At 39.7% G+C, this 24,341-nt stretch overlaps 1 protein-coding gene across 1 annotated transcript in view; it reads right to left on the bottom strand.

The window, feature by feature from the left end:
• The window catches only part of pcgf3 (polycomb group ring finger 3), a 49,229-nt gene that overhangs the window by 21,480 nt on the left and 3,408 nt on the right, over positions 1 to 24,341 (bottom strand). Inside the window, exons 2-4 of the mRNA XM_076149130.1 lie at positions 6,603 to 6,712; positions 5,468 to 5,585; positions 2,797 to 2,893 (exon numbers count right to left, since the gene is read on the bottom strand). Coding sequence (XP_076005245.1) covers positions 2,797 to 2,893; positions 5,468 to 5,585; positions 6,603 to 6,617 — 230 coding nt within the window. The 5' untranslated portion in view covers positions 6,618 to 6,712. The remainder of the gene's footprint in view (positions 1 to 2,796; positions 2,894 to 5,467; positions 5,586 to 6,602; positions 6,713 to 24,341) is intronic.

The raw sequence follows: 24,341 nt of genomic DNA on the forward strand, positions 1-24,341 counted from the left end.
GTATTGAAAGCCAAAATGAGTTGCATGCTTTTAGAAAGCAAATCCCTAACCCCTACTTGACAAAGCTGCTAATGAATTTGCACAGTCAAATGTTGGATATTTAATAGAAAAAATGATCTCTTGTATGTGAGAGACACCGCTGTCAGAGAAGAGGGGAGTTGAAACATTTCTAAATACTTAATTCTGCAAGTGCGATTACAACTTAACAGGTTATATACATTTCTACAATCTTTTTGTATTTAGGTATTTGCTTTCTCATGAGCAAATGAGATTTATGTAATCTGTTCAGTGGTTGTGCCTTGAAATCCCTTGAGCTGTTCTAATCAATTTCCAGCAAATAATGTAATCCAACGGAGGGGGGGGAAAGAGCTAAAGTGTTTGAAATGGAGCATTTCTTGCAAAACATTGAGTATGCAGAGAGCACAGTTAGATGGTAATGACTAAATTGCTGGCACACGTTTAAGTTTATTATAATAATTTTATGGCCTAATCTTTATTTATAGTTGGTGTCAGACTCTAGACAGTCAGGGTTGTTGTTTCCCCTGAGTAACCCAGGGGTTACACCAGATGCAGAATCACCAAGAGGCATTGGACCGGCAAAATCATGATCGACTGGGGCCACACTGGATGCAGAAGTGAAACAATAACTGCGTGCCACAGAAGTGAAAAAATAACTGCGTGCCACGGCCCTTTGCAGTTATTCTTTCTATATGTTCTAATTGTATATTGAAGCTACAGACCGAGCTACACAACACTGGTAACTGGTGGTAACAAACTTCTATCCTGTTTCCTTTCATTTAGTGTCAAACGGATAAATGCTCATTGTTATAGCCGCCAAAGAAGTGTATATACTGTAAGTACAGTTGTCAGGAACACATCATGATTTATATATTTATGAGGTTATTAAGTCTCTCTCCCTGGCTCTCTCTCTTTCTACAAAACAAAAGAGGTGGTATACTACATCACCGGTGACCCATGTGCAATGATATTCTTTCATCTCTCCCCAACAGATTAAACCATCATTTCCCCTCTATCAAACAACATTACAGCAGAGAGATGACTCTGCAACAGCCACAACAGCGGGCCGCCTCAAGGCATAGGTCATAAAGGTGGTTGCCTAGGGAGCCACTCTGCCCTCTGGGGGCGACGGTCTCGCTCTCTCTTGCTCTGGCTCGTATAATTTCTAATATTACAAAAGGTCAGCTTGACAAACTTTATTAACTCTTATGAAAGAACAGTTACCATTTGATCATTCATCTTCAGTGGTTTTGTTACTGTTATGACTTGACATACAGTAAAATGATTTGATACCACAGTGAGCGAAAAAGAAAATCTTGGGTCTTGGCATTGAAATTTTAGTGATATGTTATAAAATAAAATTTTAAGAAAAAATGACCTTCTGCATCACTTATTAAGGAACGCTACTTCAACACACACAAGATCATATTTTTGGAATAAAAATTCATTTAAAATTAATGCAATTCTTAAAAAATCATAAAAAAACTCAAATTTTAATATGGATGAATCCTATATCAAACTATCATAATTTTTCAATGACTTATTTGAGGAATGTATTGAAAAATATAATTAAAAAAAGTCTATTTTTACGACAAAAGTTTGGATCTACATAGCTAGCACATCATGTCATAATTCAAAACATGTTTTGGATAATTTATTTGACATTCAAACGAAACTTTTGACACCAATTACATGTATCTAAGTCAAATATCCAGGAACTAGTTTGAAAAAGGCAGAAATGGGCACGGCCTATGCAAATTGATACAGCTGTTTCAATGTTACTGTATTGGTATTATTGTTTTCAAGTGAGATTTTTGTCAAATGGCTAGATCTTATACTCCATCACACCAAATCTTGCATTTGCGCACCATTAAGGCTGCAGAGGCCGCTATTAGTCAATTCTGGTGAAGGGAAAAAATAAAAATGAGAGAAAAAATAGGGTTCCTGCACTTCATGCTTGGACCCCTTGGACCCTTGTCATTGTTCTTTGTACAGTGACAATAAAGGTTTTCTTTTCTATTCCAAATACTTGCTTAGTTTACTTACTTAGTTTTTGTAATTCTGCATCTTGACAATAATGATTTATGTTCCTGCCATTCTGGTGAAAAATATTAAATGGAAATGGAATGCAAACTGATTGTTTTGTTATTCCAATTATCCCCTTGCAGGCACCCTTGTTTGACAAAATAATAAAATCTTACCCATTTCTTTTCCATCATCTAAATAAACGAGATGATTGCATGATACATGGATTCCAATTAGTGATTTCACATTGTCTAGTAAACTAATCTACTTTTTTGTACAAATGCCAGCATCAAGTCATCACAGTGTTTCAGTGTATTTTCTCCTGCAGAAAGAGATAAATGAAAGGGAGGCCAGCAGCCCTTCGCTCCTTGGTTGTACTCTGTTTACAGGCGCTGCACTGCTGATGCTCCCTGAGGCAGTAATGAGCTCCCTGCACACGATGGCACGCCTTCAAAGAGTCTGTGTGTGTGTGTGTGTGTGTGTGTGTGTGTGTGTGTGTGTGTGTGTGTGTGTGTGTGTGTGTGTGTGTGTGTGTGTGTGTGTGTGTGTGTGTGTGCAAAAGAGGATGTGTGCTTGTTTACGTGTCTGCTGTGAGTATACCATGTGTGCAAGTCAGGGAGGAGGGAGAGAGTGAGGGTACAGAGCATATAGAGGGAGAAGGCGGAAGGAGGAGCACATGAATGAAAGACATCAAGTCAATCCATCTGGGTGGGGGCGGAGGTGGGGGCAGCACTGCGGTATATCCTCACTCACCCGATATACTGCAATGGATGGCTCTGGTGAATAACGATCCTACACGTAGGACACGTGTTGTTTTCCTCCAGGTACTTCACTAGGCAGCTTCTACAGACTGGGGAAAGATAAACAGACGGACAGATCTTATTCCTGATTGTGTAGCTTGGTATGATAAGGTTATTTCATATCTAAGATATTTGAAAACATACTGAACATGTGAAGATTTGATATATTCTATGAGCTTAATTAGTAAAGCTTTGAAGAGTGAATCATTCTACCACACAGAATCCTAACTGTGTATCCTATCTCACTTGCTGGTCCAAAGTGAGCAACTTATGCCTTTTCCAATAGCCTGAAATGCTATTTTAAGATGACGGACATAGATTTCCACATTCTGAAAACCTTGGCAATGTAACAACTGCCTCGTCCCCTATTCTTCTTGAAACTTCAGAGCAAGCAGGCTAAGTTCAGTACATAGTAGTCTCAGGGTTAATACAGAAGAGATCCGTCAATCAAAGAAGCAGCAATGGCATGATATGAATTTCTATCTTACTTCTGCAAAGGGACATCTACCTATTTCTATATAAGAAGAGCAGAAGACACCAAACCACTTTCATCTAGATGTGAAATGGGCAGACCGGCTTCCAATTGTAGTAGAAGAGGTCCCCCTGGTGTAACCATTGAGGTATTACACCAACTTGAAGACTGTCTTCATACTGCATGCTTTATAGCCAGATTGATCTAAACTAAAAGTACTGTAAACAACTTCATATCCTCTGATAGTATGTGTAGTAGTAAGTGTGTCTAAAAATGGTACAGTAAAGCAAACGAGGAAGGTTGATTGAAGGGTTGTCTGCTGACACGTGAGGAAGGGTTGTCACATGTTTGTAGAATATGATTTATGAATTTGTGCATTCATTTTGGGTTTCATGAATATAACTTACAATTTCAAATGCTTATTCAACGTTTTGGGAGAGACTCTCACAAATAGAACTGCACTGTATGATGCTTCTCTCTCTCAACATACATGTTTGTCTTGAAACCATTGTGGCATGTGGTGTTTGTTGTTCCACTATTGTTATGTTCCATATTTTTTACTGTGGAACCAGCAGGTAATGATGAGGCAATTACCCAGGGAATATGGAATGATAAGGAGGGAATATCTCTTTGAGAAGTTTCTTCCTATTTTGTTTTTATACATTTAGGTTTTCTCTGGAGTCTACCTGATGTGGGCCTGAAATGCCCTTCGGGACACTGTATGTAACATTGAGCTATATAGAGATAAAGTTGACTTCACTTACATTAAAACGCCTACAAATGATTATTTACAAAATAGGCTAATATTTTATATCTAAATAGGAAATGGAAATTCTTATTATTTTCCTTAATTTATAGCATAATGGGGACTTTGTGTTGAACATTGTCACAGTGTCAAAACCTGAGATACGCACATTCTAGCAGAGCAAATGCTTTGAAATAGATGCAAAAAAGAAAATGTTAAGGGAATCTATAGATGTCCCCTTCGAGACCCCCAGATATAAATTGTAGCATATTCATTTCTCTTTTGCATTTGTTACTTTCAATTGTTCATACCCACTCTCACTTCATGTATATGCATTACTGAATGAAATTATGTTATTTCATTAGAAATAATAGGAATAAGAAAGAAGTAAATTAGAAATTGACTGTGAAGCACAACTGTAATAAGTCTGTTTTTATAGATATGCTACATATCTCATTCTATGTGGTGGTTTGTCATACAGAATCACATGTTAAAGGTGATGTTTGACTTGTCACCATTAGCTGAAAGCCTGGTTAATGAAAGCATTCATTTCCATCAACACAGACTGATCAATCCATTCTGTTGCAAAAACCTGTATAAAACATTGCAACCAACTGACATATCTGACTTACAACAGATGTAAGATAATCCAAAAAAGTTAAAAGAAGAGTCCAATAATGTCCCAAAGACAATTTCCAGCCATTAGGGATACTAACAATGAATTAGCTGTTCAAAGATGGACTCTTTTAAGAACAACAGCCTAAAATTTAACACACTCAGAGCAAAAGACCAAACTTAATTCCATTTAATACAAGCACTGAAAGCCCGATCAGGGTAAGAGGGGTGTTGTGCGCTCCCATAAAAGTTGATGTGTCTGCAAAGACGAATCTAAAGGAACGAGATGGAACGGTCATGTGCAGATGTGTAATTCACATCAGAGGAACTTGTGTGCGTGTTTTATCCTATTTCTTTCGGCAGATAATCCGTAGTATTGGTAAAGAATATCCACAGGGAAATGCAGCGGATTATGCGGCTATTGATATAAAGCACCACCAGATGACCAAAATATCCTCACCGTTCCTGCAGAATAAACATATCAACTTACACACTTACATGATTTGCAAATTTCTGCCAGCATTCCTCTCTGGCCTTATTTGCAGCAGTGGTGTTGCCCTTTGCGGTCATTATAGCTTTATATTCTTCATACACCCCTTATTTAATTACGCCCTTTTATAGGTTGCTGCATTATGAAGGCGGTGTTAACTAATTGTGTTGACAGAAACTAAACAACAAGAGCAAATTAAAACCAGAGATGAAGAGAGCAGAATGAAAAATTTCCCAGCCACCGGGTCACAGAAGGATAGAGAGGATGGAGTGAGATGGAAAGTATGTGGGCGGGGGGCTTACAGGTGTGTAAGCACTCCGTGACGGTGGTGGCATCAATCAGGTAGCCCTCACACAGACGACATGTGATGTGGGCATTGATGTGACAAAGCTTTATCTTCCTCGTCAGCATGTCGGGGTTCTGGGGAGGAAAGAACCAGACAAAGTTAGAACAGATGAAAACGTACTATTGTTAATTGTGTTGTGTGTTAAATTCAGCTGATTATTTGATCATTATCAGCTGTCTTCATCCCTCGGTACAGTTGTTCTACACGATAGCACGCAGGTGTATTGTAATCACCCTGTGTCTCACTGACACAGCAATAACGACATTTTTACAAGATTTAAATCAAACATGCCAGGTTGGGTCGTATTAGTGTCGGGACATTTTCCATCTATTTGTTTTCAAATCACACAAAGGTCAGGGTCAGAGGTCAAGGTTAAACTTCCATCTCAATGCCAGTGGATGGGGGATAAACTGAAGGCATATAGTATGGAAATGGTATGCATGTGTCTTGGTGATATTTGTATAAAATCGTATTCTCCAATCAGAGCAGTGTTGCTGTCTATCACAAAACTGACGCTGGGAGTGAGTGAGACTTTCATCCGCATGACTACAGCAACGGCACAAGCAACTAAATGGTCAAATGTGAAATTACCACCAACCACATAATGGTTGTGTCTTTTGAGCCAGACACTGATGCAGTCATTTAGCGGTGTTATGCTCTGACTGTTTCTAAATGGTGAATGAGGAGGTTCATAGCATTAATGTATAGCAAAAGTGAAGCCAACTTGTAAAATATGTTCAGTTTTTGTGTTATTGCTGGCATTCATGGAGTCAATTGGATACTGTTCTGTTCCAACATTGTTAGCCATGCACTTCTGAGTTTTAGTTGAAGAACCAAATGTGTTTTGTTTATCCTAAACAGCTGTTTTTTACCGTAATTAAATGTTTTGTGCGAAATTCAGTGCAAGTCAAATGATTTCAAGTGCTAGGGACAGCAGAACCCACTTTCACCTTCAACTGCCAAGCTTGACATAAACACACATTGCCCTTGTTTTGAAGGTTGTCAAAACACAGTTAAAGACTTGAAGGTTTTTGTGTGACTGTCAGAATCCAATGTGAAGACAAGAGGAAACCAAACAGTTTGACTCTTACCCCTAATACCGCCATGCGTCAGCTGTGGATGTTGTGGTGACCACGTCTCTTCCTGTGGTTGTGCGACCGGCGATGTTAACTCTGCATTATGGAGAGCCTCTCATTGGAGCCTATGGAAAGAGGTGAGAGGGAAAGTAAGACAGCTGTCGAGGGGGGAGATTTCCATGAACACAATTTAAAGAAAAGAAAAGTTCTATCTCATATATTATCACTGCACAAGAGTAAATATTGATAATAGTATCTGAAAAATGCTGATGTCATTCATTGAAGACAACAGATTTCTCCAAGCCAGACTGTCATGTTAAGTCATGCAAACATTGTGTGTGATTAATTTCTTAATTTTAGGACTCTGGCTACTGTAATCACAATGAGTGAGGGAACACCAAGCGAACAAACACCCTGCTTTATCCTCCTCTCAACATGCGTGCACAACAATTATAGTAGAACAGAGCCCTTAAGTCTGCCGATCTGCTTATGTCGGCTCACCAGACCATGAAATTAGCCCAGTTAGTATGATGAAATGTGATGGGGGCTGCTGAGGACACACACTGTACTGCTGACAGAGAGCAGCTACACACGGAGGAGCTTCACACCGATGTTATCGTCACATGACATGAGTGATGTAAAGAGGTATCCGTGCCTTGGTGGGTAGACTTCCGGACGCGTTTATACCAAGTTTGAAGGTATAATTTACATTTGTTTTGCTTTGTGTAGACAAGTGTGAGGAACATAATCAATTTGTACTGACAATACAAAGCACCCTTCAACTTTTTTAGTGTTTACACCTTGCATTAAATCTTATCTTAATTATCCAGTTTGCTACTTAACATGGCTCAGACTGTGATCAGATCACTATAACATATTGGCAGGAGAGATTCATTTATAAAAGTGAGTTGTACACGCCCAGACTCGATCTCATTCATAAAGATATGAGTGGGTGTTGAGACTTGCTGTAAATGGAGACTTGTCAGAATGCAGACAGTGGCAGCCTAAGCATAAAATGTATTAGTTTCAATGTAGAGTATGACTGCCTCAAAGGTGCAACAAAGTAATAGCTTAAGGGTCCCACACACAATGATATCAATGATGAATGAACATTGTCTTAGTCTTAATGTACACAGTGTTGCTTGAAAGTATGTGAACCCCTTTTCTGTTGTTTTATCATGATTTTCTTATTTTATCATCACCAGTTTTTATATTTGAAATGTCAGGTTTATGTTTATCAATTGTGTGTACATGTTTAGAGGGAATTGTGCTAGTAGCCCAAAAAACATGGAATAAGTGTATGTGTAAAAGTAAGTGAACCCCCTGCTGCATTGGTAAAATCCAGTAGGTAATAGATTCAGGTGAACACATTTAGGTGCTAAATTAATCAATTAAGCAGACCAATCAAATGAGACATCTTTGGGAAAGGGTTTGGGCAGCACTGAATAGAAGAGAGAGGAAAATCAACTTAACCACTATAGTGGAGGAAAGGAGGTATTCGAGGACATCAGGAAGAAGGTTGTGACAGCCCACCAGTCTGGGGAAAGCTTTAAGACCATCTGCAAAAGCATCCAGTGCCATACATCCACTGTAAGACAAATAATTTACAAATGGAGGGCATTCAACATGACTGCAACCCCACCTAGAAGTGGGCGCCCATCAAAACTGTCACCAAGAAGCCCAAGATTAATAATAAATCAGGTGAAGGCCATCCCACATATCACTTTGAGAGAGGTGCAGACCTCTCTGGCAGCATCTGGGGTAAATGTACATACGTCTACAATCAGACGGAGATTTAATAGACATGACATTCATGGGAGGGTTGCTAGAAGGAAGTCTCTGCTCTCAAAAAAGAACAAAGCTGCCCATTTCAACGTTGCTAGAGAGCACTTGGACAACACAGAGACCTTCTGGAAGTCCATTCTCTGGACAGATGCGTCCAAAATAGAATTATTTGGTCACAATCAAAGCCGTCATGTATGAAGAAAAGCCAACACTGTGTTCCAGGAAAAAAACCTCCTCCCAACAGTGAAGCATGGTGGTGGAAATGTAAAGGTCTGGGGCTGCTTTTCTGCCTCTAGACTTGGATGACTCCATATTATCTGGGGAACCATGAATTTTTAGGCGTATCAACATATTCTTGACCAGAATCTCCTGCCGTCAGTCAGAAAAATGGCCAAAAATGGGTTATGCAACATGACAACGAGCATTCCAGCACAACGACCAAGGAATGGCTTAAGATAAAGAAGATGCGTTTACTGGATCGGCCCAGCCAAAGTCTGGACCTCAATTCGATAAATGTTCGAAATGTTGTGGCTAATGCCAGATGTCCCTCCAATCTCTCTCAACTGGCTGAGTTCTGCAAGGAGTGGGCAAAAATCCCCAAAAGCAGATGCAAGAGACTAGTTGGTGCAAAAAGAGGTGCCATAAGCTTCTAATTAAAAGGGTTCACTTACTTTTGCACATAATTCCATGTTTCATGGAGTTTGTGGGCTACTTATACATTTCCCTCCAAACAAGTACATGCAATTGATAAACATAAACCTGACATTTCATATATAAAAACTGGGGATAAAATACAAAATCATGATAAAACAACCGAAAATTCTAAACTGCTCAAGGGGTCCACATTCTTTCAAGCAGCACTGAATATGTATATGTATGAATATGTAATTTCAACATACTGTACATAAATTCACAATTTTGGTAAAGCAAGACAGCAGTCAAAACTGACAAGTGCCAGGGAAAGAGCTGAACAACTGTCTGAGGAGCTGATGAGTGCACACATAGACAGATATGTACACACTCAAAGGAAAACACACAAACAAGCACACACTCTGGCATCACAAAAAGCCCCTGTTGGCCTGCCTGTGGGTGTTGGAGTGTTTGGCCCCAGTATAAATTGGCTGCCAGCTGGAGCGACGGACACTGAAGGTCTGTATTTTTGGATGGAGCCAGGAGGAGAGGACTCCCCTTGTTGTGGAAGCTTTGGCTTCACTTAACAAATACACACATTCACACCCAGGCCACACACATTTCCACACAAAAAAAACAAATACCCAACATGAAGAATAATGCATGTGCACACTCCCACACAGTTATTGGGCCTGCTCTTAATTATGTTTGATGGCTCTCAAACCTCCAGTCAGGATGCTGTGTCTGGGTAAATCAGTCCGACAATGTGATAACAAGCAAAGTAGGCTAAGTTGGACCAGGATGCTGACTCCACTACAAAACCTGAATTATTATTGAGGTTTGATGTGAGTGACTATTTCAGCTGTGAAGGCCAGGGTTGGTGAAGCTAAAGCGTATGTGCCGCAAAGGTTAAACACACAGAGAGAACCAAACAATTCTTGATCAAGTCTGATGCCATTCAGCCGTATGGCGTCCTCTAAGGTTTACCTAGTTTTCAGACAAAAGATTTGAAACAACTGGATAGATAACCACTCCTTAATAATATTACACTTTCTGGTTCCACTTTCCAAGGTCCAGAGCAAAGGTTGTTTTGTGCAACAGTTAATTACACAATCCTTTCTTTTTCTGCTTTCGGCCAAAAGAAGCAATGTGAAGTCACTTTTGGCTCTCTTCATCTTGACATCTTGAATGAACGATACATCTACTACTACTAACACGTACTGACATACAACACTCAATCAAGGATTTACTTTGTTTACCCGTGTCCACATTGTGGCGTTGGTACACACACACTGGCATTTTCACGGCATATCAAAGAAGCCGTCTGTCCACACAACAGTGCCTGAAAACACCAGAAATGTCCCCACTATTCATATGCAGGCGACAGTCAGGTACAACCAGGCGCTGATTCATCCAGACATCTAAAAATGACGCAACAATCTTTTGTGCTAGAAGATTACAGAAAACTAAATTAATCTCCGTCTCCAACAAGCAATCAAAATAGAAAGTAAAACTAACAGCAGCTTGGCACACTCCTCTGGTACAGTCGTGCAACAGTCATGTGTGAACCATGTGGCTGTGTGAAGTCAACATATTTCAAAATCTTTGGCTTTCTCATCCACACTAAAAGAATGATCCAGCATCTACAGATTTATCTGTTTGAGAGCTTTTTCAAAAAGCACAGTTTACAGGGTTTAGACATTTTCGTCCTTTTATTTCCTCACTTCAGCTCAGGTGGCGAAGGCTTTAGTGCAGGGGTGCCCAATACGTCTATCGCGATCGACCGGTAATGTGGGTCGATCGCATGGCATTCCAAAAAAAACATATTTTTAGCATATTGTCAAAAGTAAGCCGACACCGGCACACTCGGCCCACCCTCATCTAATGGTCTATGAGAACAAACTAGAGGAGTGCACAAGACAGTGTTGTTATTCAAATGCACGGTTTCTCCCCCCCCCCCCCCCCCCCCCCAACAGAAATCGCGGACAGCACCCCCCCCTGTCCTTGGTGATGCCAATATTGGTCAAATATTCTACTTTAGTACTGGAGGGGAAATCATAAATCAGAACTTAAACCACCAACAGTGAACACATTCTAGACACAGAATCTAAATCTATGACGCACGCTGTTGTGGCCAAATCTTGTTTTTAGTGACTAAAAATAAATGTGTGTGTGTGTGTCTGCACATTAGTCAAGAGATTATCTTAATGATGAATTTTGAACACACGTATAAATTGAATGAATATGAATTTTGTGTTTTAGAATGTAAAATATTGGCTTGATGCCTCTTTCAAGAATGGGACTGTCACACTGGCTGAGGGTTTAGACAAGGAGGGAGCTCACACACGTTTAAGAATGTATTAAACAGATAAACCAAATGGAACTAAAGGGATGATAATACAAAAATAGAACCAAAGTGAGAGACGCCACAAGTCAAGTCAAGTTTATTTGTATAGCCCAATATCACATACAATGTCTCTAAGGGCTTTACAGATCCACATCATCAGGCAAATACCCAACCCAGCCCAAAGCTCTCAAGGAAGACGAGGAAAAACTCCTTCATGGATAAGGAAAAAAAGGAAGAAACCTCGGGGGAGGCAATTCCATGAGAGATTCCCTCTCCACGAATAGCTGGGTGTGCAATAGGGCACAGGGAAACCACGGTGCCTGCAGACACTGTCATCACACACCCCCTGCATAACAACATGACCAGGAAAACTAGAAAGGGGGAATTAGTTACAATTAAACAATTTTAAGTTGACTACCTAAACCGAGGTTTTGGATGAACTTACGCCATGTCCACGCCTCCCACCTATCCCCTCCAAACAAGCCCACTTCTGCCACCACTTGACTTGACTGACCCTGCATTATATTAAAAACTGCTTGAGCTAAGGCCCTATTCCAGACCCTGCAACACTTCCAAAAACACCTGGGTGATATTTGAATGGGCGCATAACTGATATGCAATATAACTGATGTGGAATATTCTGTCCCAGGTTTATCCCACCTCAAGACCAAGTTACAATCCTGGTATAATGCTGGCAGGGGTAATGATAAAAGTTATGGTTAATGGGGGGATTTTCAATGTTCGATGGGCCGCATTGAACAGTGCAACAGGCCGCATGTGGCCCGTGGGCTGTAGTTTGCCTGCCCCTGCCATAAGGAGTGGAATGGAATCGGTGCAGAGACTAAAATCAATCCAAGAATAATCTGAGCCCGTCTGAATTAAATTTGATCTCTGTCAAATCTGGACCAGGGGCTCATCAGAAAACCTTTCCCGGTTTACATAAACAAGTTGTTACAAAATGACGATTACTCATAGGGACTTGCAGTCTGACCTTTATCTTTTTCATTTACAAGTCTGGCTTTTACTTCTGAAGTCCCATCTGCCACTGATGAACACAAAAAACACTAAGAGAAAACTCTTCAGGCCCAAGTGGCCCTCTATTATAAAGCTATTGGACTACAGACCTCCAGGGTCATGACAGCAGGGAGGCGAGAGGTGTTAGGGAAGTGAACCATCGCAGTGCACCAACCCTGCGCTGCTTGCAAGAGGTCAATGAAGGTCATTTCACTTGAAATGATCACAGCAACAAGCCGACAGAATGAGGGAGAAGAGAGCTGGTTGCATTAAAGCAGTAGAAGGAGGAAGTCATGTAGTGATCACCTAACTGGATAAAACGCCAACTGACAACTGAGATGAACAAAAAAGAATAAGAAAATTATTTTTCCTACCAATACATAGGGCTGGGGAACAACCAAAACATATATGACTTTAAACTCAAGCTTATCTATAAAAGGTCTCAAATCAACATGTTGAGACTGGGGTTGAAGGTTTCTGAACACTACCAAGCCTTAGTGCTTAATTTAAAAGCTTTTCAAGGTGAAAGATTTAGGACAAAAGATTTAGGAATTCTGATAAGATTTTTAAACCATCTTCACAAGTTATTTTTGTCTGATCAGCAGCAGGATCAAGCAGGATCATGAAGACATCATTTCGAAATGATGGTCATCATTTCGAAATCATTTCAAAATGATGACCAGAGTGTAATTTTATTTGACACATTATTTTAACCAATTTAACACATTTTCAAAATTGTCAACTGTCAACAATCTAATCTAATATTTGATCAACTCATCATTTCAGCTTTTTTTGGAATCTATACATTCATAGACTAAATAAAGTCAAAATTTTTTAAAAATGAAATTTGAATGCATGATATGAAAGCTATGAGATCATATTACATATGAGAGCCTGTAGTGCAGAGGAGGCTGGCTGCAGAAAACACAATGAGCCATTCTGTGGGTTTGTTGGTTAACAGGCCTGTCTTGCTTTTACAGTTTTAACCACAAGCTGTGTAATACAAACCAAAGGCACGACGAGATGAGTTACACACAGACCATGAAATGACACTTATTACCTGTTGACAGTACAAGCTCAATTACAAGGCAAGTAAGTAATTAAGCGCTGATTTGTCCCAGTGACATTCTTTTACTAAGCTTCCTGGGCTTGTTAAACTGATGATGAAGCTCCTGCTGTTCCTCCTGCTCCATTATAGAGTCAGTATCAGGAACTATTTAGTGCGCAGAACCTCACTAACCCATGACCACATTTTATCTTTAGGAAACACACACTGCACTCACTAAATAAAAGGTGAGCTGTAATAATCTTGAAGTCTTTTAAGTCAGCCTTTGTCTAGTAATCATGCACATTTTTAAATGATGCTGTGGATAACAGTACACACATAAGCAGTTCATTAAATGAAATTAACACACAGCCACCCTCCCATATCTCTTGGCCCTGTGAATGTGTGCTGAGAACCGTGGCAGAGACACACAAAGTAATATTTATTTATAACTTTATAATTCCATTACTGGTTAAATGTTTATTTTATCTTTACTGGTTAAATTAATGTTTTCCAATAACCAGTTGATCATCAACAACGCTATTCTCTACAATTCTACAGGTCTGTACTGTTCTGTCAGGTATATACTGTAGGTGTAGCTGATGAATGATTGGTGGTAAGGTTTTCCCTACATAGAGAATTCTTTCGAAGTTACCACAGCCTTCTCTGCCTAGGACAAATTGAAAACACTAGAAAAAACGGGGGAAACATCACATCTATTTATTCCACTTTTGCTCCAATGTGGCCATCCAACAAGGAGATTGCGCGCGTCAAAGAAAGAGGCTTGGTCACCTGTCTTGCTTGGATAGCCAAGGCTACGTTCAGTCTGCAGGTATTAAGGCTGGGGTTACGCTATGCCATATCATGTCACTCATTCACTTGTAGAATCAGAATTTGAAAAACTGATGAGTAGCCAATCTCATCAGGCCAGATTGAGTAAAGGTTACAGTATGACAGTTAAAGGGGAGCTGCTCGGTCCAGAGGGGTGAACAACTGCCAACTGTAAGCTAAAGAAAGAGACAAAAACAGTATTGCTAAAAAAAATCTTTGCACATAAAATTCTTGGAATTTCCATGTCATTTAGGCTGTAAAATGCACTAACCTCTATAAATCATAAATTGAATGAATGTGAATTCACCCTATATTGTGGGTTTCTGAATATTATACAATATTAACATAACATATCTGTAAAAGGACTTATTAAGTTGTCCTGTGTTTTTCGCCAATGCATTATGAGGCAACCAGAAACAACTTCAAAAGAACTTCTCCAGTCCATACTGTTTGTTAAATTACTTGGTTTGGATAGATCAGATATTCGTGGACATTGGACAGTTCACTGGAGAAGCAAGTAAATGCAAGAGTAATGGCGATTCATTAAAAATATGAGGAATGTGCTTATTCAGTTCATGAAGTTCTTTAAAGTGTTAAAACCAACAGTCACTTGAACTCGAGTGTTATTTCTCTGAGCAATAGGCCTTTGTCTTCAGGCTAAGGGCTGTGGGATTTGTGGGTTTTCTGAGAGTGAGAGCTCCAGTGACAGCATAGTTTATGTCTGGTCGGGCATGTCACAAGTGACATTATGTTATTCTTTTGCACATGCAGGTCACTTCAGGAGTTTGATTTCTTCAGACTGGTTTTGCATGCAAAACCGACCTAACAAAAATAAATAAATCAGATATGAGCAACAAAACAGAATTGGGCACTATGGCTTACAGTCTGTGCGTAGCCCAGGATAGCTTGACCATCCAGGGTTAAACCCCCTTTCATTAATGTAAGAAGAAGTCAAGAACTATTTGACTACAACTTCTATCATCTGCAGTAATAGCTTTCATTAATAAGGTTGAGGCATCGCTTTGACATAATTGATTATGAAAATACGTCAATTTGGTTAAATGTGCATTGAAGCATTACAATGACGAAAAGATGGCTACTCCAGGTAAAACCATAGATTCTATTGGAGAACAAGCTGCGGCTGAAAAAAACTTGCCCAAGATCACCGTAAGTGTGGGAATATCTTAGAAAGACACCGAACAATATAGTGCTCTGTAAGATCTGAAAATTAGAAATGGCTTAATCACAGCAGCACAACTGCTATGCACCAACACCTACAGGGAAAGCATCCAGGAGCGCTTTGTCAAGACAGCAGCAAGACAGCACCATAACTCCTGTCCCCACCTACCAAGCACGATATATTTGGATTATCAGTACACGGAACGTATTTCTGTTTGTAATAGCCATGTCACTGTCATGCCACTGTCCACGTTGAAAGTCATTTCTGCACTGCTGCTAACGTAACGCTACACCATGCGTTGTTATATGGCGGTTTCATATTTTTTGTTGATTTTAACAGTCGTGTATGAGTGAGCTGAGTGACTTTCTTCTTACTGTATCCCCAACTCAGTGTTTGTGTTAGTGCGTTAGTGTTTGATTCAAATTGCAAGATTTAGTTATACGTGTGTTACTGAAATTGCACTCATTTTACTGCAAGATGATTTTATGTTGGGCTGCTAAACTCGAGGTTGCACAATTATTCCTTCTTAAAGTGACTTGAATATTACATCAGTCTCATCTACTTTTGTTGTTGGATCGCTAACTGCAGACTAAACTTGATCACTTTTACTTGAATTGAGTAAGCACTTATCTTAATCTTATATTGGAGAGATTTTTTATTGTCGTTAAAATAACTAGATACAGACGGGCAATATAGCATCTCAATATAAAAAGATGTATCTATCACAATGTATTTTTGCGATAACCATGTCAATGCCATTATAACAGATACTGTATGTTCTGTTCCGACTGGCCAGCCGCATCATGCCTGAACTGGACCCATTTGTTTTACTTTGAATAGTCTGACTTGCTTTCGTGTTGACATGGAAACACCCACCGACACACTAAGCCCCTTTCGGGATAGAGCACAAGAACGCCTGTGCTTCAGATACAGGGTTTTCCCTACCATTTAGCTTAGGTGCAGTGTTCTGGCGCATTTGGACCAAAAAGGGATTTGGTGTTCTCAGTGCCCACTAGCAGGGCTACACGAGTTGCACGGGAGAATAATCCGGAGCTGTTGCAACTTCCCAAAGCCACACGACCAACTTGTGCCAGCACAAGAAAAAGTACCACCAGCCGCAGTATAATAAGTGCATGGAAGTAGTGCAGCTCCAGTCGAGTGCAAACAAGCCACTGTATCATATATACGTCATTTGCTGCTGTTACACCCTTAAGGGCTCATAAAGGCATCTTGAAGTAGCAAATGCTGTCGTGGATAATCAGCAGCAACCTAATCAGCATGTTGGCTTGCAAGCTATGTTGCAACCAACCTCCACTACAACAGAGTAGACCTACAGTTAGTTAGCTGAGTGAGAGAGATAAAAAAAGAACTCACCATAACACCACTACCAAAGACAGCTTAAAAAAAATCATGAACTGAAGCTTAGGATCTGAAGTCATCTATTAAACCAAGTGAAATGAAAGTGATGAACACGATTTCACCACAGCTGTTTTACATTGCAATCAACATGATACACATCACCACTTTCACATTACTTCCATTTTAACAACAGACAGTATGTGTAGGGGCGGTAGGGTGAATCGATGAGCTGAATCAGCTTCAGAAGCTTCAGAAGCAGCAACAAACCTGCCAATCTGCTATGTGAAGAATGCATTTCTCCGCTTCTTCAAACAATTTTGCTCAAATTTGCAAATGATGTATTAAACATGCCGTAAACTAGAAAATTGCTGCATTGAAGTGAAACCGCGCAATCACTGAATCACAAAAAGCTGAAGAACTTTTTCAACACGTAATCCAACAATATTACACAGTAAAGTGTGAGGGTAAATAAAAAGTTGCACATGACTTCACACACTCAATCACATTCCTTACTAAAATAAGAGATATCAGAAAATGTCAAATGTATTTCTAAGGAAAGTATTCCAATGAGATCTACAACAATATTTGACCACAGAGCCCTAATGATGAAAGTGATGTTGTCAATTCACCCAAGCCCTTTCAGCTATGCTGTAATTCTGATCAGTTCAGTTGTAACTGGTAAACACAAAAGTAATTTGCATTTAAAGCACTTATGGCATGAAAACGGTCAACACAGTTGCCTTTAACATTATTTTTTGCAGTTTTAGTTCCTATTTGTTAATACACCATGAACCATGACTAGAGTTGTAATAATGATATATTCTTCAGTTCCCCTTTTGAAGCAGCACAGAAAGTCACCAAATACTTTATACTCTGCTCTGATGAGATAACCTAAGTGAAACCTAAGGTCACTATGAGCAAAGCCATGTGGCAGCTGGAGTGGTGTAAAGCGCAAAGCCATCGCACTCTGGAGCAGAAGAAACATGTTCTCTGGAGTGATGAATCACTTGTCACAACCCCACTCTGAGGGACAAATCTGAGCTTGATGGAAACCAGGAGAACAGGATGCATAGTGCTAGGCAGCGTATCATGAAGTAGTACTAGAAAGAAAGTTATTAAATTAAAAACTATACATTTTGGCTCATCACCATGACCACATTAGTGAAATAAGAAGACTTTAATTACACCCATGTTGCATACTGGTGTTCGGTTGAACATTTTCACACTTTTTGCATTGGTAAAACAAGACAATGAATTCATTACACTATGAAATAAAAAGGAATTTCATGATATTGCATAAAAAGCAACAAAAACATATCAACCTAGATAGATTTTATTGAAATAAATTGAGACACATCACTTGTAAATCTCACAGCCAACTTGAGCACTAGACCTTCCTATTCTTGTTGTACAACCTTTTTACAAAATGTTTGTATACAAAACACACAAAACACTACACTGCCAGATTGAGGTCCACACACATCAAATGACGGGGTGTGTCTTTCATGGTCAATATTCTTACCAATACTACCCTCCTTGCTGGATTCCTGTAGCTGGTTTGTGGATTCTTCTTCTGTGCAACTCGTGTAGCCCTTCTAGGGGGCACTGAGAACACCAAATCCTTTTTTGGTCCAAATGCGCCAAAACACTGTGCCTAAGCTAAATGGTAGGGAAAACCCTGTATCTGAAGCACAGGCTTTCTTGTGCTCTATCCCGAAATGGGCTTTGTGTGTCGTTGGGTGTTTTCATATCAACATGAAAGCAAGTCAGGCTATTCAATTTACACAACCTGTTGACAACCAGTTATTCAAGATGTTGACACAAAACAGATATGATCAGCAAAGTACCAGCAAGACCACAAAGTTTAGCCAGAGTAAAACAAAGTCAACAACTGCTGAACTGCTTTCATTGACAGTTCTTGTCTCCTATGGTGTTCATGCTGCTAGACCACGGGTCTTCAACAGGGGGTCCGCGACCCCTATGGAGTCCGCAGAGGTACTGCAGGGGGGGTCGCGGAATTTGTGGTTGAGTAGAAAATGTTTTATATTTTCTAATTTAAAAAAAAATTTCAAACAAATGTTTTGTCCCACAAATGTAAATGTCTTTAACTCGCCAAGTGGTCGCCAACAGGTCGATCGCCGGGCGTTTCTGAGTGACTCGCAAAAGGTTAGAAGAAAACGTACATTTGACAACACGTCACCTGGTAAAGCTGCTAAAATTTCTATACAACCAAATTCACAGACATCCTGCCCCCTTTTGGCACAAAACCATTATAAGCCAATCAGCTGTCAGTCACCGTAACAATCGGCTAGCAAGCACACGCCGGAATTGAGGACGACCGTGGAAAATAGCCGCGATAAAAGCCAACAAACATACTATTTTCATAAGGAATTGAAAAAAATTACGAATGTAAATGACAAGTGTGTGTGTTTTTGTTTGCGGAGCGAACGCGTCTGTGGAGCGCTACTTCACCAAAGTCCACAGCAACTTTTCACAGGACTTTCCGACTGCTAGCAGGACGTGATGTGTCGTTAGCGAACGAATTGGCTCGAAACAACTTTTTCTGCAACAAGACAGAATGATAAGTTGGACTGGACGTTTGACTGATGTTGTGCTGTTCGACCAATTTACGTGAAGACAGACAAGGATAATACCATCAAGCAGGGAGGGGCGGGGAGGGGCGTGCAGACGGTCTACTGCAGGTACAGAGTAGGACAGAGAGAAGCAGAGATGAGTGACAGTGATATGTGGACAGACAAATGTGAAATATGAAAGGCATAGTATAAGTAAAATCAGTAATAACATTGTTTTGTTTTCTTTGAGATAAATATGATGTGAATTCATTAGTGTGAGCTTGACACTGAAAATGTATACAGAAAAAAACAAGCTCATGTTGCTGAATTGAAGTGCATTTTGATACAAAATGTGTGTCGACATTTTGTAAATGTTCACACAGAAGACGCTTATTCAGCTGGTTTGGGTGGAGAATCAGCCATGTGGACAAATGTTACGAATAATGTTTAACATAAGTAGCTCTCGGACACTTTTATTTTGTCCAAGTAGCTCTCAGAGGCAAAAAGGTTGGAGACCACTGCTTTAAATACACAATAACATGAATCCAACATATTGTAGTGAACGGATGAATTGAGGCAGAAGATGTCATCTTTCACCAATGTGTGTCATTTGATCAACTGTGCTGTCAAACAAATCTATGAATCCATCAAAGCTGCGGCGTCACTTGGAGACAACCCACAGCCACTTAAAAGAGTCTCAAATCCCTCCAAGGTCAATAGACATTGATGAGAAAATCCGTGTTTATACAAGGCACTAGGCCCAGTTTGAAATAAAATACAATTTATACAATATATATAGTGGGGGGTCCCCGCTCCATCTCTCCATCAGTTTGGGCGTCCTTGGCCTGAAAAACGTTGAAGACCCTGGTGCTAGACCATTTTATTAGTATTGAAATCAAAATGAATTTTTACATCCCATCAGCAAAAGGTCTAATCCGGTACAGGGCCGCACAGAAAGACTGATAATAAATAAAATATTTTTCTATTCAGAGTCTGAAAGAACCACGAACCCATTTGTGAACAGACCGGATGAATGGAGCCTGTCCTTGCCAGAAGAAGATTGCAAATGACGGTGGCCTTAAAAGTTTGTTTCAGAAAACAACTCTGCCGGTATTCTGGATTAAAATCAAGGCAGAATATCCCGAGATCGCCAAAAAAGCACTGAAAACCCCGCTTCCATTTCCAACATCCTGTCTTTGTGAAGCAGGGTTTTCTGCAGTGACAGCTACCAAAACAAAATTACGGAGTAGCCTGGACATAAGGAACACACTATGCCTAGATTGGACCGTCTCGTTGCAGAGACACAAGCTCAGGGCTCCCACTAATTCATTCAAGTATTTTTTATGCACTCTATATTTGTTTTTATGCCCGTCGTATCATTTTATTTTGTCATATTTATCCCCCCACACCTTGAATGCCGGTCTGTGAAAATATTGTCTGGTCCACTAGTCTAATACACTGAATTTGTTACCATTTTCTTTAGTGAGGACGTTTAGCAACCCCCTCATGAAAAACGGAGGGAAAATGATCACTAGTGGATTTAATACATTTTCAGTGTCATATTCTCTAAATTTGGTCTAAGGGGTGCACACATATCCATGGTGTCTGGGAAGGTCAGATAAAGCGAGTGATAATAAATTTCCAAACATTTCACAACTTTTCCAAGCAGGATCTGAACCAACTATCATGCAAGTGGCCACTAAATTAGGGATCTGCACGGGTACAATCACATTGTCTCACTGTGGGGTTGATTGCCGAGCTATTGTCTCGGGTCTTGGATCTCTGTGTTTTACGTCTTGTACCAGAACAGACAGAGAACATTTCCTGTCAGCTCAAATCATGCCATGTGTCATAATCATTGCCATAGAAAATATGTTATTTGAGGGGAGACAGAGAGTGTGAGCTCAAGTGCAGGTAAATGGCTCTGCCATAATTGGAGCATTATGCTGATATCAGTGTTGTTGTTCTCGCTCTCCTTGGGTATGTTCGGTGTAGGGCTCAGAGCTGCAACAACTTATCAACTAAATCAAGAAAAATTTGGCATGACGACTGACGACATGAGAAGTACGGGAGTACTTTATACACATCACTTTTAATGTACAAAAGTGGGCATAATTAACATGGGAGTACGTCAGGTCTGAATACATCAAAAGAAAACATTATGGCTGTATGAGAGAAGGTGAGCCTGCACAGTAAGTAAACAAAGCCAAGTTGTCAAAATGGGTGGCATCATGACATGACATGTGTTTTGAAGTGAGGAATAATTCAAGTAGTAGTCATTCATTAGCGACCAATGTGACAAATAAGAAGCTAAGTAACCTTATGATTACTAGTTATACTCCAATAGTGTGTATTATCATTAATTAATTTCACAATGAAAACACCTCCTCTCTATTTTGAAGTAGTTTTTAGAACTACCTGTTTGCCAATCATCATTAATAATACGATCCAGCAACAACTCAATTCCGCTTCACCGTCTGTAATGCCTCTGTGTGCTCAACTGCCACATGTTGGCACATGTTGCTGCCACACATTATACTGTCCCAGTATAATTACACAAATGCATTTTCTGCATTCTGATGTATTTAAGGGACTGATGGGACTGTGGACTGATTTACTGGTCCATTGTTATTACAAAAAAATAAATTAAATAAAAATGTAAAATTAAACGCATCAACAGGCATAATGAAACCAAACTGCATTGAAATGCAAAGCTGCACTAGAAGGGAAGCCTATACAGAATATATCTATATATAAATTGCAGTCATCCTTAATAATGAATTCTATCCAATCCAAATGCAATAAATAGCAGATCAGAATGCTGACAACAAAGTAGCATGTCTTGAGAAACACTGCTCAAGCATTTCAGTGTGAAACATACTGTATATCATATGTAACATACTGGATATCAAAATAAATAAAAGCAGCTCCTATTTGTGCACAATGAAGGCTGCATTTATATAACTACTGGGCATTTTTCAACAGTCAGCACTGGCAGCATATATTTTCCAATAAAACGAGAAGCTACGGCACATGTGATGCCTTTGTGCCATTTTATTTTGTTGTGGTATAGCGTGATGGTAGAAAAGGCAGACTTTAGTTTGGTGTGGGGTGTCTCAGAGGGTCAAGTCAAGTCATATTCCTGACCCAGCCCAAAGCTCTCTAGGAAGATATGAAAAGCTCTCAAGAAAACCATAAATTATAAGGAAAAAGGGAAGAAACCTCTGGAGTGACAAATCCAGGAGAATGCATTCCCTTATCTACAACTTAACCTTTCTTTGGGACAGTAATTGTCGTAAGATTTTTCTCCCTCTGGAATTTCATCGCTTTCCAACATCTCTGTGTGGTGGCGGCCGCACTTGTCAAGGTTGAGCAAGTAGGCGGGCTGTTATTATGACACTGCATCAAATTGTCTTGTTTGTTCCAATTCTGACAAGCTATTGGTTGTTTCAGCTTCTATTAATTTACTGTATCAAGCAACTTGATATTGACGTCATCGTTTATCCAACAAAGATGTTTTTCTATTGCTTACATTGTCCAGCCCTGCTCCATGTTCATTTCAAAGTGATAAAAACTGAAATGCCACTCAATATGCTCTATATTTATTATTCATCGTAATTGAAATGCTTCAAGAGAATACATTTGATGCATCATAAATCATTTAAGGAAAAGAAGTTGTTCTTTTCAGACAATGCAACTAATCGATGATTGGACTAAATAATCAATAGACCAATCTATCATCAAAATAGTCATTAGTTGCAGCACCAATCTGGATAGAAGCTGATGTTGACCCACACAGTTCCATGCGTGCTCTGTAATGCAGGGGATGCTGTTTAAGGCATTGTGAGGCATGTGGAATAGATCTTTTCGTCATTTAAGCTTTCAGACTTGATAGCTACATTCTTTGTGCATACTTAACCAAACACCATGGTTTGCTCTGGATCTGTTCCCTTAAACCCAAACCATGTCTAAATCAAGGAGTTTGTGTTTTTCTTAGGTACTTATATTGCACTGGTCTCATAGCTGATCGTCTTTACAAAAGATCAATTTGAAAATGCACCTTTTTATTCATGAACATGTTTAGGTCTTCCATTTGAAACCCCCATAAATTGCATTTTTTGCTGGGTTGTTGTTTTAAAGTGGACAGACAACAGGAGCAGGTGAGCGTGTTGGGCTCTCCATTTCGATTGCATCTTTAGTGTTAAGCTTTAGCTTCATGTAACACAAAAGATAAAATGCTTTACATTTAGTCATTTGGCAGACAATTTTACTCAAACCGATGTTTGTATGACATTTGAATGAAACAGATCTAGTCCAAAAAGAACGTGTAACAGTCACAGCTTCAGTTGTGCGGATAGCATTGAGCTTTGTCAGCCATACAAAGAGTGGCGATGTTACACCACATGTGGATGGACCAGTGTCTGTCTGTACCTGACTGTCTGCTGCACAAGAGCACTAGGGAAATTTTGCATTGTCGAGTGGACAGCCAGCTTCTCCAATACACGGTGAAAACGCGAGAGTTCTCACACCAAATCAGAGTTTCTATAACTATGCAGACTACTGTGGATGACTCACTTGCATTTTGCAGTCTTCAACAATGTGTGTGATGTGTGATGGCAACACACCTTGCAATCTTTCTCCTGCCCTCATGAGACTATGTTGTGTAGCCTAGAGATCCCTCGCAGCACAGCAATGACATGGAAATGAAGTGAAGTAGTCTGGTGCTTTTTACAAAACTTAATTGGCCAGATAAAAATCATTGCAATGTCAACAATGTTGCTTAATTATATATCTCCAGAAAAGTCATTGTGACTTTACAGTAATTATTACACAATATGAGCTCTATTGGAGGTCACATTCGATTATCCTTGGGTTCCTTTTAGGTGAAATCTCTTTTAAAATTAATTACTGCATGTCATGTTTGGGTGCTCCACAGGGAATGGGTATTCCAAAGGCCAATTTGGGTCAGGTCCAAACGTTTGGACAAGAA

Source organism: Genypterus blacodes, unplaced genomic scaffold, assembly GCF_046128005.1.
Source record: "Genypterus blacodes isolate CSIRO-AG114 ecotype Tasmania unplaced genomic scaffold, CSIRO-AGI_Gbla_v1 ptg000044l_1, whole genome shotgun sequence".
In the NCBI taxonomy this organism is placed as follows: Eukaryota; Metazoa; Chordata; class Actinopteri; order Ophidiiformes; family Ophidiidae; genus Genypterus; species Genypterus blacodes.